Genomic DNA, 17,130 nt, shown 5'->3' with positions numbered 1-17,130 from the left:
CTTATCAGAGGGAATATCAACTCCAAGTTACTTACATTTCACTTTTCATGAGAAAAGTAAACAAGTGTGATTGTGTTAGAAGAATTTTAATGTAGATGTTTCATCCCCAAATATTATGAGCCCTTTCATCAAGATTTGCAGTAGTCTTATATTGGTAAGTGTGATACGAGCTGAAGCCTCCAGAATACAAGAACTGATAATCAAAGCTGGGCATCGCCAAACCGTCACGAAGCTCCCGTACACGTCACATGCGGACACGCCGCCAAATAAAGAAAAATATCAAATAAAAATAACAGACACACACACACACACACACACCCACACACCCCCACACACACACACACACGCACACACACAGCGTGGTGTTCGGTAAATAAAAACAATATGGGGCATGTCATTGCGTCTGTGGGACAGAAAGGTAACACTGTTTTATTGTTGATTTTTCTTTACTTGTCTGTGTGTCAGTTGTGCTGCACCTGCGTGTGACGTGGTACCGGTTAAGTCTCCTATCGACGCCGCTTGGCTGACTCGCACCGACTGGGACCACATGGGTCGGCTAAATATGCAGATGGGAACTTCGTAATGGTTAGGCGATGCCAAAACATTCTTTACAAGAAAATGTTCTATGTTGCCCCACTAGTTAAAACGTGGCACTCTTGATTGAAAGTGTGTTTGTGGAATATGACTTAAGAATTAAAATCCACCCGTTTTTAGCCATTTCAGAGCGCGGCCACTTTCTGTTGACTGAAAATTACATCATAGTTACTCGGGGCTCAGGTAATGACCAATCACGGTTCACCTGTTTTCTGAAGCTGAGGCCATGGTTGGTCATTACCTGAGCTCGGAGCAACTGTGATGTCATTTTCAGTCAACAGAAAGGGACAAAATGGCTGCCCCGAGTTTAAAAACAGGTGGATTTTGCTGCTAACGTCATATTCCACAAATGCAATATTAATCAGAACGGTGTGTTTAGACTAGTGAAGGCGCATATTGTAAAGAAAATTTTTGGGTTGACTTCCTCTTTAAAGGCCTAGATAGACCAATCCGACGTCAGCCAACTGTGACCGATGCTTACCATCTGTGACGTCAGGCCGACTGTCGGGACATCGCGCTGGAAAAATACACCGCAACGACAGACAGCTAACCATTAAGTACCTTCTGCGCATGCATGAGATGTACTACCCCTCCATACCATCGGTGGCGGTAGTCACTATTCCTCATGGTTAAAAAAAGCCAACCGGAAAGCTATAGGCAGGGGCGGAATATAAAATCGTAAACAATGCATTCTGCTATATTTTTCGCTCACGATGAACTCCCACGCAAAGAAAACCCTCACGCTCTTGACACAATATCGTGCAATACTTACATTGTCAACTTCGCTCTTGTACTTGTAAAAAAATTAAGGCAGCATAGGCTTGCTCACTGTTTATCCGCATTCATTACTTCCTGTTCTTGCACCCTACGCTGATTCGCTACCTAACAGCCAGTCCGAGTGACCAAATGTCACGACTTACGATGCCGGTTCAACATGCTAAAACACCCACTAGACGCATAACGACAGGGTCCGATGTTATGACGGCGTTCGCTACTTCAATCAGACGCCGCAATCCGACGCCCCCCGTCGTTCGATGTTGGATTGATCTATCTAGGCCTTTACGACACAATGTTAGACCAAACCAGTAACTGAATCATAATACAGTGATCCCTCGCTACTTCGCGCTTCAACTTTCGCGCCCTCAGTGCATTGCGGATTTTTCAGAAGCATTCATGAATTAAAAATGAAACAACACAGCCATATCGGGAGCTATATTGCAGAAAGACGCATTGTTTCACAGATATGAGTTGACTCTGAGGCTTTGTACATACCCGCAGGCACTCATAAAAGGCGGCGGCTGGTTCCCAGCGCGAGATCGACCAATGAGAGCACAAGTGGATTTACTTTTTCCACACACTGTACTGTACGTGAGCTGACTGGGTGCGCATCATCGCAGCCTCTCGCTAGTCTCGTCCACTGTTCAAATGTGCCTCTGATTTAGTCAGAGTCAAGCTGGATACTTTCTCATCCGCATTTGTAATGATGTGTTTACTCTGATAGAGTTTTGTTAAAATCGGATAGTACAGTACAACAGCTGTGTTTATAGATGTGAGTGCAGCGCTGCGCGCTCCCGGCCGGCCAGCGGCACGGACGACTTAAGCCATCGCCAAATAAAGTGTGAAAGTGTTTGTTACTTGTCTTAGGTTGTCCTAAAACAGCTTACCTTAACTACAATCCCGCGTTGGATTTTATCCAAAGGACTTTATTGATGTTGTTGTGCAAAGATAAAGTTGCATAGTCCCCCCCCCCGGCGGCCATGCTTTTCTTCGTTTTTTAAATGAAGTACGAGGAGAAGAAGAAGAAAAAGCAGACGAAGAAGAATGAGGGAAAAAATAGAAGCGGCCGCTTTTACTTTCACTTGTCATGACGGGGACAAGCGTTTTAAAGTGCAGGATTGGATAAATTACACTATGGCATTCTAGTTAAAGTAAGTCAATTTTATGATAAAAATTACAACTTTAACGTAGTTTTTAGCGTTCCGTCATGATCGTCAGCTGCCGCGGTGGGCCGAAGCTAAATTCTGATCACAGCCTGCAAGCTTGGTATCTATATTCTTCATTTTGCATTTTTATAGTTAAATTGATTGTTTAACAAGTGTTTAGAAGTGTGGGAACCATGTCAGGGTTCGAAACAGCATAACAGAGGTGCAAATCCCCCAAAATAAAACTGTACAATAAATATCATATAAAATAATAATAATAATCATAAATCCGACTCTACTTTGCGGGTTTCTCTTATCGCGGCGGGTTCTGTCCCCCAATTAACCGCGATGAATGAGGGATCACTCTATATTGTATTTTTGCGCAGTTTCAGCACAGTTCATTTGAAACAATGTCCTCCTTTGTAAAATGTGGAGATAATGTTTTTTTTAATCTAATTCTTAATTAATTGAAAAAAAATAATTGACGGATTAATCTATAATTAAAATAAGGGTTAGTGAGCTGAGCAGCTTTAAAATTCTAAAGTGCGCACTTAATTAATGTGATTGATATTGGAATATGTATCTGCCCATCTGGCTCATGGATGATCAGAACCTACAGCATAAAAACCTGATCAGAACACCCCTACTAGAAAAACGTTTTTCCTTATGAAACAAAGAAGAGAGTCTAGTGTTGGTTTTGGTAAGTTTGGTGCTTTCATTGTCACAGAACACAATACTCTGTAGGTCTTGAAAGATCGGTGGAAATGCTTCAAAATGGCTGGGAATATGGGGAACTGGGCAAAAACTGCTAACAGTAAATGAGTTAATCTTTGTTGTACAAATGAATTGAAGTGCTTTTTTATGCAAGCTTTCGTGGCATTACATTCAAGTCTTTAAGACTTTCAGACTTGGCCTTCTACGTTGCAGTACTTTAATTTTGCCCATTCTAGTAGCACTTGGATAGATAAGTATTTTTTGAGGTTGTGCTTAGTTTAAGTTTGAGAACCACTGTTTTAAAGCATTTGACGACCAAATCTGTCAATTGAACACACACAAACAAACCGTAAAGGAGAAACTTTTCAGTTGAAAGTCACTGGAGAAAACAGGAACTAATATTGCATAGCAGTATTTTCTCATTTTTTCAGACGTTAACCCTTTACGTTTCGCAAATGTAAGTCTAAAAATTGAAACAAACGTGGTCTGATTTCATGTTGACAACACCACTATGACATGCATTAACTAAACCTGGCGTTTCTCAATCATGACACCAGGCAGCATGCTTTTTCTATTATTTTTTTTACACGCCAGTTGAGTTAGGAAGTTTAGCAAATAGCTTAAAAAATGTGGTAAATATGTGAATGTGTGTGTGTCTGGAACACACTGTTTGAGCAGTTAAAGCGCTGTGCAAAGTCACATTTTACTCACACGACAACATACGGGAGGGTGAGGTGAACAAGGATGCATCAGTCACTTGTGTGGCTTCCAGCCGGACGAGTCCAGACGGAACCGAGCATTCCTCCGCCTCCTTTTTACTCCAATAAGATCAAACGCAGCACCGTAGAGATGAGCTACGGTGGTTCCGTACAAGCTGGTGCGGTCCCCGGTCAGTCCGTGTTGGAAAGAAAAAGGCGTGTTTTTCAAAAAAGTTAAGCCCAAAGCTGCGAGGAGCAACTGTGTAAATGCATTTCACAGAGACCGACGTGGCAAACCCGCACCGCCTCTGTGGGACGTCATCAATGCGCGACATGAATCATGCACAGTTCCGAATAAAAAACTGTTGCGTTTAAAGTCACCACCACCATACGATATTAGTGGTGGTAACACAAATTCTGTACTTTTGGAGAGGCACTGCTGTATTTTTAATGGTTATACTTTGAGAGCTAAACGAGCTAAGCGAATTTTTTTTAAATCAGTATAGAGACTTGGGGGCGGGGGGGGGTCTGGTTAAGCACCGATACAACGCAAGTAAAAAAAAATAAAAATACATACTCTGAAATGTAATTAAAGACACAAGAATAACGTACAATTTTAAGGTTGTTAACGGCTGTCCTGTGTTGAAAAATATATCAATAATGTCATCGATAAGTTACTTAAACTCGAACATCACTCGATCCCCAAAGAACCTTGAGTCAGTCAATTCAGTGCACAGTAGATAGATCCAAATATATGAATGTTCGTTTTATTTTACACTGTATACGCTAGAGGAAATCAAACCAGTGTATGTGAGCTTTTCATTAGTGCATTTCATGAGTATAGTCCCCACAAAACACATACTAATAATACGAAATCTTATATCATATATACGTCTTCTACACGCAGTACAATAAAGTGTGGTTTGAAATTAATTTGCGTAATCAGTTGCCTGGTGATCAGTGTGCAAAATGTTAGTGCTGATGTAAATGCCATGGCATATACTGACGGGATTGGGGCAGGACTCCATCCTCCAGTTTAGGGAAGGGGGGAAAACAATTTGGGTTCGAGCATATGAACGTGGATTTTTCTGTTTGTAGCACAACCCTCTTATGCCAACACTTGTTTTACCCAATATGAGGATTGAGAAAAAGTGAAGAGCTTATTTGTGAAGGTTGCTACGCACCAATATGAATAATTGAGAAAAAGTGAATATCTTTTTTGTGAAGGTTTTGCTATACGCAAACTCATACAGAGCTAACGTAGAGGAAACACTTAATTACATTCATAAGACATTTTTGTCTTACACAATGTAAAAATGTACTTTACTAATTTAAAAAAGAACCACTTCAAAAGTTGGACAGATAAAATTGGAACCTGATAATTACAACAGTCGATTTTGCCCAAAATGATGTATCAAACAGATGTGTATGTCATGTATTTACACTTTAATGGCTTTTATTACATACGATTATAAAAAAAACTTCACCCTTGTAATTCAAGGTTTCACAGAGACAACTGCACAAAAATAAGGAAAGGTTGCACAGAGACAACTGCACAAAATTAAAGCAAAAAACAATATAAATCAAACATTATGTAGCTTTAAATAATCTCAAGATATGTAACAGTTGTAGTATTTTGATGAGTGCATGATCAAGCGCTACTGGCCCTTTAAGAGCTACAACATTCTATTATTTGGCATTAATAAAGAAAGTTGGTCACTTCCTGAAAAGAATAACAAAGACAACTCTAAAAACACCAACTTCAATAATTATGGAGAGCGGAGAGCGGTACATCCTCGATATCCATCTTAAAGTCAATTTACTAGCTGTTGCTAATGGAATACGAATGTGGGAAGCGTAGTGGGAAAAACATGACTAGTAAGACACAGTTGTTCTATTAGTGCGCTAAAACATTTTAAATAGTGAGGAAAAAAACACACTAGTGCATGGACCTTAAGATGGATAGCAAGGATATTGACTAAATACTCAAAACATCTTTCCATATTATAAACAACAGGCCACAAACATTCAGCAATGGTCTAATGTCATTGATGAGCCAGTAGAGGGCGTTCATACATTTGACATCAATTGTAAAGCATTTCTATGCTCCCAGGTGTGACGCTTTAAGGCTCAAAGTATCTTAAAGTTTAAGATGAGGCCAAATATTTTACTATCGTATTTCATATATTTTCTGACACATATTGGGCAACACACAGTTTTCATCCTGATGGTTAATAAGGTCTTTCATATTGACCAGGAGTTTGACAACAAAGCTGCTAACTCCCAGTTCAAGTGAAGTGTGCGTGCGTTCAGAAACAGAGGTCAAAGGGCGTTTCACAGCTCTGTTCAGATGATGACGCTGGTGCCACTGCGAGAGCTCCTAACCTGAGAGAGATACACTAACTTTAGATTCTTTTTTTTTCTCACAGCCAGAAAAATCTGACGTTTTTGTTGTTGTTTTTTTTTTTAATTAATTGCAACTAAATTAAAGCAATGTTTTTCTTACAGAGTAGCGTTCCTTCCTCCTTGGTCCTGGTTTGTTTCCAGGTTCGTACTCAGTGTAGCTGGGAGGTTTCTCACCCCAGCCTCCGCCGCCGCCGCCGCCGCCTCTTCTCCCTCCTCCTCCTCCTCCTCCTCCTCTCCGATTATTGTCAGCTTCATCAGAGCTCCAGGACCCTCTCGCCCGACCTGCTCCCGGTGGGGCGTAGTTTCCTCTGGACCTGCTGTCAAAGAGATCATCCCTGGAACGGGATCGAGGGCGGTCCATGCCTCCTCGTACCCCGCCACGCGGCCGTCCATCCAGTGACTCCTCGCTGTAGCTCCTCGGAATGCCTCTGGACCTCGTAGGTGAGGGATAGCGGCGACCTGGTGTCCCACGCTCCCCGCGGGATCCAAAACCGCCATGGCTGCTGTCGCTGGAGCTTGGAGGGCGCGTCTTAGGCGCGGGGGGCGGCACTCGGCCCGGCTCACGTATCGGCGGGAGGGTGATGATACGGCGTTCTGAGGGCACGTCACCGAGGCCAGATATCATGCTGGGAGGTCCCGCTGAAAAGGGGACGCTGATGGGCATGTGCTGGGGGGTAGGTGGAAGCTGTGTCATGTGGGGGGGTGGAGGCGGCTGAGCCTGATGGCAGTAAGATTATTTATTTAAAAAAAAAAAAAAAAAAAGAGGGGGGGGGGGTTAAATAGCAACAAAGAGAAGATTCTGCACACAAGTGATAGGTTTCTACATGTCATAGGTTTCCAGTTACAGCACCATAAACATACACTACTCAGAAAAGTTACCGATACTGGGTTGTTGGATAAATTCATCAGCTAAGAGAAATATTAGCGTTTACACTAGGCTTCCCAGGTCAGGACCTGAAAAGGGAGTCTGGTCAGTTTTAATTGGATTGCGGACATTCTAAGTAAATTTAACTGATTATCAAGCACCCCTGCTATATCACAGTGGAGCGCCGTGCGGCTCTCGCGCTGCGTGCGTGTCAATTGTTATAAAATACAGCTGGTTTGGAGCTGAAGAAAAGGAGAAGCGTGTCACAAACGGCTTCACTGCACTTCACTTCGAACAAGAGGTAGTAAATCCAAAGTACGGCACTCAAAACAACTCCATCCCGATCGCACCCCGGAACTTTTTTTTTTTTCCATGTGGGAATTATGTCAACAAGCACCACATAGGCTCATTATTTTATTCATTTCGACTGTCTGGCATGCACTACCAACAACGTCATGACTATCACACCTAACAGCCTTTTATACTACACGAGACACAGCTCCTCGAGGAGCCCGCGCAGGGGGACTTTTTTTTTTTTTTCTCTGGCTCGCTGTGTGTCCTCCGAGCAATTCATCCTCAGACTCATCAATATTTTGAAGCAGATGTAACGCCTCCTCTACTCTATAAGATTATTTTTTTAAATTGATCATGGTGACCAGCAGCGTTTCTCAATGCAACTGGTTGTTACTATAGAAACCCGACGGCGCCGTCCCAGCGCAACATGTGCAAGGGTAAGTAGAAACGTCAAATTGACTGGCATGCTGTAGTTAAAGGAATAATGACTCGTAACTATTTTTATCTTGTTTAATACCATGAAATTGCACCATGGTAATGAAATATATAAAGAATTAGCAAAAGTCAAGAGGCCAGGAACATCTTACATCTATATACGCAGAGTAATAACACATCAAAGTTTGAAAACAGTGAAAATGACTGCTCTCATACTCCTAGTGTTAACATCTTGCAAGCACACTTTACCTCTGACTTGAAAAATTATGCAAGGGAAAGAGTCTTCTTTCAGTTTCCTCAAAATGATGTTATACAAGTGAGAACAGCCATGAATGAAATGTGTTTTAATACACTTGCATTTTTTAAAAATGTGTGGGATGGGTTTAAACTATTATAAAAATATACTGCAGGTGGGTCTGGATAACATCCCCCACAATAAATAGTGGTTTACTGTATGCAATGTGGTCGACTGATTAGCATGTCCGCCTCACAGTTCAGAGGTCGTGGGTTCGATCCCGGCCCCGGCCTCCCTGTGTGGAGTTTGCATGTTCTCCCCGTGCCTGCGTGGGTTTTCTCCGGGTACTCCGGTTTCCTCCCAAAAAACGTGCATGGTAAATTGATTGGACTCTCTAAATTCCCCCTAGATGTGATTGTGAGTGCGGATGTTTGTCTCTGTGTGCCCTGCGATTGGCTGGCAACCAATTCAGGGTGTCCCCCGCCTACTGCCCGAAGACAGCTGGGATAGGCTCCAGCACGCCCCGCGACCCTTGTGAGGATAAGCGGCATCGACAATGGATGGATGGATGTATGCAACGTCAATTTATTTATGCAAATCTGGGTCTCAGCTGACTAACCAAATTGCTAATTAGGGTCTTGAGATGACTGTTTGTAAGACTTTGGTTAAGGTAACAATAAGAGCACAGTACATACCTGAAGCAGCGGACTAGACATGTCCAACCCCCTCACCTGACTCTCCATGTAGTCAAGCATGTGATTGGGGTTGGCAGGTGTGTGGTTGCCGTGGATACTAGGGGCCGGTACGCTGTAAGCTGAGGAATGGGGTGGCGGAAGTGGCATGGGCTTCATAGGCATGCTCTTCCCTGACATGGATCCTATTGGGACAAATCACCATCCCAAATTAACAAAGTACAAAATCTAAAGTATCTTCCTGGCAGTGTGAGTTGTACCTGCGTATAGCAGTGGGTTCATTTGAGCGGAGGAAACCTGGCTCATTGGTCCATACACAGGCTGTCCTCCCATCCACGGAGCCATGGCCCTCTGAGCATCCTTCATCATACGATGCTGCATTACCGCTGAAAGACAAACATAGTAATGAATTTTGGAATCTACAAGCACAGGAATGACTCCTGGGGACATTTTGTATGTAGCCAAAACACATCACCATAAGTCAAGTCAAAGAATATCTTTAACTGCGGGCAGAGTTTTGTGGTAACATTTTACTCCATTACATTTAATTGAGTAACATTTTCAAAGTGACTAATTCATCCGAAGCATGGCAGGAAAAAAAATGCGTGTATGTTTGCAGTCTGAAGAGGCATGACATGTTTACAGATTATGAAAAAGAACAGCTGAGGCATGCGGTCATTTGTGTGCAACTAGAAATGGTCAAGTTTCAACCCACAAGAACTCTACTTCAAACTTGAGAAAACATTTTGCAGTTTTCGATGTAACGTTTTCCTGATGAACTATTGTATTGTTTTATGAGTGTAAATAAGTCAATTCATGACCATTTGTTGTGGATGAATTTGCCTTTCTGTGTTATTTTATAAAGATTTAATACAAAATATTTTGTTTTAGTTAAAGTGATATTGCTGGGCAATATTTGAAGCTGCATCTTCCCATTTCATATTTTGTCAATTTGACATTCATGCTGATTTTAAAGGAAATATATCAATAAGTTACTCACCAGTTATGTAGGAGGCTACTTAAGCTGTTTTTTCACTGAGTACTGACACTTACTCACTTTAGAGGACATTTTACTTGAGACATTATTTTAAATTAACAGTATTCTGACTCGAGCACAATTTTTGGTTACTCTACCCACCTCTGACTCTTGAGGAAAAAAGTAAACTGTATTTATGGGTGGGTATTAATAATTTATAGGCAGAGATAGAGACGTAGCGAGATATAAAGACATGAATCAGCCATCCATTTCTAATACTGCTTATCCTGTTCAGGCTCAAGGATGTATGAATTATTTCCTTTTATTACAATAGAGTCAAAAAATATAAAACAAAAAATATATATAACAGCCTGTCCTGACATTATGTTAATGATGTGTCAACAAGAAGATTTCTTGAAGTAATTTCATGAAAGCCTTGCCTTACGGTATAAAACCAAGAAAATTTGAATCAAAAGACTTTCAGGAGATATTCTGTGGCATCATGTCAACTATGTAATGAAATGAATGAAACATTTGTACTTTTGATGATGCGGTTGCACTGAGTGAGTTTTGGCTCAATCAGGTGTCACTGCAGTGAGTCAATGCAGTGGCAGTTTAATGTGTTTAAAGCGCGTGGGAGGGCTAAAACTATTATTATTTTTTATATGGTCCATATCGCAGAATTTCATTTAATCTCTTGCGAACAAATGACTTCCTTTTAATCCAAATTTAAAGGGGGAGTCAACCCCAAAATTTTCTTTACAATAATGTGTCCTGTCCAGTTCCACTAGTCTAAACATGACATTCTGATGGACATTTTGTTTGTGGAATATAAGTAGTAAAACCCACCTGTTTTTGTCCATCTCAAGGGGTGGCCATTTTGTCACTTGCTGTCAACTGAAAATGACATCACAGTTGCTCAGGGCTCAGGTAACAACCAATCATAGCTCAGCTACAGAAAACAGATGAGCCGTGATTGTTTGTTACCTGAGCCCTGAGCAACTGTGATGTCATTTTAAGGCAACAGAAAATGACAAAATGGCCGCCCCCTGAGATGGCAAAGACAGGTGGATTTTGTTGCTCAACTCATATTCCACAAATGCAATATTAATCAGAATGCCGTGTTTAGACTAGTGTAGGCGCATAGAATATATTATTGTAAAGAACATTTTTGGGTTGACATCTACTTTTACGTTTCCATGAAAGAATCCCAAGCCCTGCTACCTTTTTCCGGGCAGCAGCACTGCTGTGGGCAGCAGGGACAGCGCACGTAGCAACAACATATCTGAGGACAACACTGGCAGCAGCAGATGCCAAATAAGATGATGAGCAGGAGAGCTCCGATGATGATGAAGAGCACGGTTAACCAATCTGAGGGAGAAGGAGGAATAGTCACATCTCACTAATCCACAGTACATAGGAAGGAATACACATTGTAACATGTCACGGGATATCATACAAAAGGTTTTCTTACGATAAACAATAAGTTTGACTTCTTTGTCAGAGTCTCCAGTGGTGTCTCCAGCTGCATCAACTGAACAAAAGTACACACCGTTGTCCCACCACATCACCTCATTGATGACCAGATCAGCCTCTGCACAGACATACAAACACAGTTGAGGTTAGAAGCCATCATAGTTAACAGGCAGTTGAAAGGCATTGGCTTCATGAGCCATTTTGGCATTACTGAAGTAACAATAATTGACCCATTTTGTGTTGATACTTACTGTACTATAGAAAACCTTGAGAGAATAATGCTATCGGGCACCCGTTTCTGGTATTATTATACAGCAGAAATGATTCAAGACAGTATATACTAAAACTGCTACCACTCTTCTTAATTGTGGGAATGCTGTGAACCACAGCTGGGCATTCCGTCTATGTGACGGACCGGTCCGTCTATCGGTCACTGACGGACGCCCGTTTTGCTGACGGTTGACAAATGACGGCAAAATCTTAAAAATAGACGGATTAAGTATATAAACGTAAACCCTTTTATTTAGTCCGCCATTCGTCTGCAGTGCGTCATTAGTCTATTTTTCGCGGCGAGGCTTCATTGGCGACGAGCGGGGAGGAAAATGGTGAGTTGTTGTTGCTTGGGGGACCGATTTGAGTGAGGGACTCGGCTGGGAACAGGCTTCCAAAGCGCAATATTGTGCAGCGGAGGTGGGGTGGGGGGTTGTTTTTGCGGGGGGGGGGTTAGTGTCAGTTTAGTCGGACTCGCCAACGATTTAAAATCAGAGGCGGAACGGCCTATAGACGGGTACTATATTTGTTCAAATGTTATGCATGTTCAAATGTTTTTCTTCTCAGTATTTTGGCCGAATTTCTCATTCACGTGAATTTGTTTTGGGCAGTGGAAAATGTAAAATTCTGGAAGATATGGGAATTTGGGGAGTGTGGAAAAATTTTGCCTGAATGTCCTTAATGAAGTGAAATTGTTAAACTTGAAAAGGTTTGAAACGGTGGAAAAATGTGGAAGAATAACACGTACACGCTCTTAGGCGTTCAGACAATTATTTGTTATTCAAGATACATTCTCAAAAGCAAGCATGCTGTGGTATGAACTCACTGTCTTGGATTGAGATCTTGCGATCACGGTATTCTGATCCGCGTATGGCCTCATTGTTTCCTCTCTTCTGAATCACGGTACGAATTGTGCGCTGGCGATCGGGACAGTCGTTAGCAGGGTCCTGGCCCAACTGCAGTGCCGACTGATAAGCTGCACACACACGCATACAAAGGAGAGGTTCATGTGTTACAATGATCAAACCTACACATGTCAATGCTGAACTTGCACACAAGGAACATAGTGTAATACACTACTCAAAAAATTACTAGTGACAGTGTATACTAGTACATGGACCTTAATCTGGACATCAAGAATACCGTATAAATGCTCAAAAGGCTTTCTAAAAGCCTCACAGATTTAAAAAATAAAAATCTCTTACATGTGGAGTAGTACTCCAGTACAGGGTCCTTACAGAAGGACTTAAACCTCCAGGTGACCAGCACATCCTGGAGGCTTGCAGATGTAGAGAAGTCGCAGCGCAGGATCACAGAGGCAAAAAGAGCAGTGCTGCGCTCCTGCTGGGAGACGATCACCTGAATACACAGCGACACTGGAGAGGCACGCCAAACACACAGTTACATACAGTAGGTCATCATGCTTCATATGAATGGTAAGTGTGGGCTAGTCTGTCTGCCACATATAAAGGTCATGGCGTAGAAAGTCTGTGGTATGGAAAGTTAAGCCGGGGAATTTTGGAAATACTCAGACTTGCAAACTTTCAATGGCAGTTAACTGGGAATTGAGGGTGGTTTAATGGAAAGCATGAATATAAACATTTTGTTTAATCAAAAGCAGACAATCATGCAATTGAGAGCGCGCTCCTTGCCCACATGTGAGGGCATTACAGTACAGGGGCATCACAACTTACAAGCGACCCAATTTATAGGTTTTAGGCTCAACCTGTCATTGGCCAAGTTTTTCCTTGTGTTGCAAACAACAATTTGTGTTATGACCTATATAAGAAGCAGAGTGTGCTTACTTCAAGCTCGTTTATTGCCACTCCCAGTTGAGATTTATTGTAAGTCTAAACATAAAACTAAGAGAATCACATATTGTGTATTTGACCAAACAAACTACGTAACTTTACCTTACAATAAGACACAATGCAAAACGCTACAGATGAAAAATATTACTTACGAAGCTTAGTTGTGACCACCTTCTTCGATAATATATTTTGTATATTTATTATACTAGTGGCTGAAGCACACACAATGTATATGAATTAAAGCAGAGATGTTAAACTCATTTTTGTCTCAAATTTTTGTGACACATCACGGTTTTGGTATCCCTCGTACGACTGTGAACCCATATGATCGCCCTATATTCACACATATACACAACAAATTGACGAATCACTAGTTCTGAAATCACAAGCCAGTAAATAGTTTGTTCAACTATTTTTCAATGTATTTTAAAGGAGGGATTGGTAACAAATACTTGCAATATCTCATATGTAGTGTTAAAAGTGAAGGCAATTTGAAAGAAATATGTCAAGTCAACACACATGATTTGCCTTCACGGGCCACATAAAATGATGGGCCGGATCCAGCCCAAGGCTTTGAGTTGGACACCTGTGATTTAAAGCATGAGTTCATGATGTGAAAACGGTTTAATTCTTTATATTCTGCTTAATAATGTTATTACTGTATGTTTGGATGTAGTTACTAGAGTGCCGTGTCCTATTTTTCCCTATTAAAAATCCTGTTGCAATTTAGTTTTTTTGGGGCGGGTCATGGTTTTGAATTAACATTGTAATTCAAGATACCACTATACTTGCATGGAATCTGATTAATTTAGTTCTGATTGTACTAAAATATATTTGCCCCACACTATATTTAAGTTCTGTATTAAAAGCAAGCCTTCAATTTGGTAAACCCCTGGTTTATTTCCATTTATTTTCCCAAATTCTCGTTAATTCCCATGGAAAGTTTCCTGAAAATTCCTGGCCTTTTGCAAACCTATTTAGAGCAAAATAAAATGGAGTATGGTAAGAATTCAACAGTGAGTGTTTTGCTAAAACAACAGGGAGCTCATCTCATAGTGGACCAACCAGAAAAACAGGTGACAGAGACAAAGCCACAGGAAGTGAAACTAGCCAACAGACATCAAGGTGAGTGGGATGAAACCAGTAAGCTCCGAAATGAGTTCTTTTAAATCTATCGTGGGATGCTACACGCACACACATATAAAACATACTTCAGAAATGCAATCATAAAAGTCACTCTAAATTGTTTCAGTTATATTTACAAAAGGATCCTCATGATTAGATAAAGCAGCTCACATCACGTGCAATGCAAAAACTAAAAAATAAATGTTAGAGTACCCTGAACCGGTTGAATGTTCACCCATTGAACAGATTTACTTGAAATGAAAGAATAATAAAACAAACAAACACAACATTCGAATTCGACATAAAGAAAGAGAAAGTTTTCTGTACCTTTCAGTAGCGACGAGAGGATGGCGGCGGCTAATAATCGCCGCATGGTGTGAAAACGCCGCTGTCACGATTGAAGACTATATCTTGAGCAGGAAATCAAGTAGAAAATGCGAAAAAAAAGTATTAACAAGAGGTTGTTTCAAACTGTATTTAACAGCAACTAGTCGTTGGGACCTCTTGTATGTTGGCGTATGGGATTGAAGTGAAGTCACAGCTCAGCCAGTAGACCACGCCCTGAAACAGGTGAACGCTTCCTGTGCGCAGTGTGCGGAGCGTCACGCGTCACTGTGTTTGGTAGAATAAGGTTGTATTTTTTATTGCTACAAGTATATATGTATTTCTAGAAGAAAATTCGTAATTTCATAAGAATAAAATCAAATAAAAATATGAGAATGTCTTCTTCATCCCATCTCCTTATTTTTTTACAAATCATATTTTTGTCGAGAATAAATTTACCATGCATATTTTTTACCGGTGATTTTTTTTTCTCTCATTTTGGAAAATTAATTGTAGTACCTTGGGTTACAGCACTGGTTTTGCAACTCCTGATACCAAGTACTACTAAAAACAACAACTTAGCACTCCAACCAATTGCCACCACAATGACAACATTAAAATACAGTAACAGTAAGGGCAAATTTCTAATCAAAAGCAAGCAAGTAAGTGTTTGTGTGTGTGTGTCTGTATACATACATATATATATATATATATATATATATATATATATATATATATATATATATATATATATAAACCACTGTGACATTATGCACAGTTTGAACTTTTAACACTGAGACTTTATTCAGTTACGTATTACGTTACGTTACGTAGACAAATTGTACTTAATGTGGGAGGGGTAATACTACAATAAATGTTTAAAACCAAACAGTTCTTAAAGAATCCAAAGTACTGCACTCTTTTTTACATCAGCAGATGACGGCATGACGTAACGTATAGAGCAGTTGAGTCAAACGCAATTGAAATCTAATTAAATTAATTGTAAAAAAAAATAGTGTGCAGAGTTTTTTGGGGGCTTGCTATGCCAACTTCCCAAAATGCAATATTGTATAGAATTAACAGGAAAATAATCATTTGCACTTTTATTACTTGTTTACTTTTACTAAAGAAGTTGAACGAATAGGCTATTCTTTACCAGCCGTTTTTAACACACGTATATGTATTTCTAAAATTAATTTTTACTTTTATACTTTATTTGTTTAAGAGTCAATACTTTTTTACCTTGACTTATGTAAAGAAGTTGAACTGTTGAATCAGTAATTCTACTTTAAGTGGCGTCTTTTTTCAACACACTGAGTTCTTTTGCCATCTCTGAACAAACCCCTTCTCAACAAAGCCACTAGGTGTCAGTCTAAACCAGCGATTATACGAACAGCCAAGCAAATATTTGTATGGACAAGTAAAATACAGTTAAGTAACTGCATGCCCTCCTCCTCCTCTGCCCTCCACTTCTTGTGCATTTTCCCCAAGTCTACACAATCCAGATGAGTTTGTTGTTGTTGTTGTTGTTTTTTACTCTACAGGTCTTAACACATGCTGCTAGTTGTCGGCAATACAAAATTCTGTTTACCTTTAGGCCAAATGTCACCTCCTTAGTGTCAGGCAATGTAGTTTCAGATATCATTCGACTTTTCATTTGTACGTTTTTACAGATCAAATACATATTCAAAAGAGACTTCTATTCTCCTCAACATTCTATTCACATTTGTATGCTGAATCATGACATTATGATCTCGTGCAGGGAGTTGCTCAACTGCATTCCAAACAAAATCTGTAAGCATGAGCGGAGTGGTCACTGGCCTTACCTCCCATCTGACACACAGACAACCTAAGCGCAATTCTTCTAAATGTCATCCTACATACTGTTTATGTTCCATGAACACATAATATGTACAGTCAAAATGATCTGATAATGATTGCCTATACTAGATTACGAATTGACTTCTGTATGACTTCTGCTGCTTATGCTTATGTATAATCATTCTTATACTGTTTTGCTCTTTCACTGTTTCGAGACTCCCCCATGACCATTCAAAGACCAACAGGTGCATGTTTCTGCAGCAACTTGTGCAAATATGGTGGAAACACAAAGAGTTATTGGGACGGTTTCAAGCTCCCTTTTGAACACTGCTACCACTGTCCCTCTAAAAATAAACACATTCATGGCATATATTAGTTTCAGTTTCATGATTCTCTCCTGTACCACCATTTTCTTTGATTTAATACACACTAGATTATCTGTGATTCACAGGAGTAGTACATGGCTCAAGGA

General features: G+C 40.5%; 2 protein-coding genes across 4 annotated transcripts in view; both read right to left on the bottom strand.

Annotated features, from left to right (window-relative positions):
- tmem39a (transmembrane protein 39A) overlaps positions 1–4,279 on the bottom strand; it is a 23,343-nt gene extending 19,064 nt beyond the window's left edge. Inside the window, exon 1 of one of the 2 annotated variants that reach the window (XM_086025349.1) lies at positions 3,942–4,279. The gene's annotated coding sequence lies outside the window, so the exon portion shown is untranslated. The remainder of the gene's footprint in view (positions 1–3,941) is intronic. The other variant, XM_086025350.1, reaches the window with a different exon arrangement.
- Positions 4,280–5,353: 1,074 nt separating this feature from the next.
- Positions 5,354–15,122, bottom strand: LOC147150262 (immunoglobulin-like domain-containing receptor 1). 2 transcript variants are annotated; one of them, XM_086026703.1, is made up of 10 exons: positions 15,015–15,122; positions 14,841–14,923; positions 12,783–12,953; positions 12,404–12,553; positions 11,306–11,425; positions 11,056–11,202; positions 9,116–9,241; positions 8,859–9,040; positions 6,435–7,052; positions 5,354–6,313 (listed from the first exon to the last, which is right to left on the bottom strand). In XM_086026703.1, exons 2-10 carry the CDS (start codon positions 14,884–14,886, stop codon positions 6,275–6,277), a joined length of 1,599 nt encoding a protein of 532 aa, XP_085882829.1. In that variant the 5' UTR covers positions 14,887–14,923; positions 15,015–15,122; the 3' UTR covers positions 5,354–6,274. The 2 variants fall into 2 exon arrangements, with proteins under 2 accessions (XP_085882829.1, XP_085882828.1); XM_086026702.1 differs by having other exon boundaries at positions 14,841–15,110.
- Between the last annotated feature and the right edge of the window lie 2,008 nt (positions 15,123–17,130).

This window comes from Filicampus tigris, chromosome 3 (assembly GCF_054856515.1).
Source record: "Filicampus tigris isolate MCC_2025a chromosome 3, RoL_Ftig_1.0, whole genome shotgun sequence".
In the NCBI taxonomy this organism is placed as follows: Eukaryota; Metazoa; Chordata; class Actinopteri; order Syngnathiformes; family Syngnathidae; genus Filicampus; species Filicampus tigris.
Note: the sequence above shows the minus strand (reverse complement) of the source record. Positions and strands in the feature narration are given on the sequence as shown.

Bases quoted from the DNA above. Each gene is read 5' to 3' on its own strand.
- LOC147150262 (XM_086026703.1), bottom strand. From the start codon at position 14,886: ATGCGGCGATTATTAGCCGCCGCCATCCTCTCGTCGCTACTGAAAG. The intron at 7,053-8,858 runs GTATGTACTGTG...TACTGCCATCAG, and splicing joins TGTCTAGTCCGCTGCTTCAG to GCTCAGCCGCCTCCACCCCC. The intron at 6,314-6,434 runs GTAAGAAAAACA...TATCTCTCTCAG, and splicing joins GGAGGAAGGAACGCTACTCT to GTTAGGAGCTCTCGCAGTGG.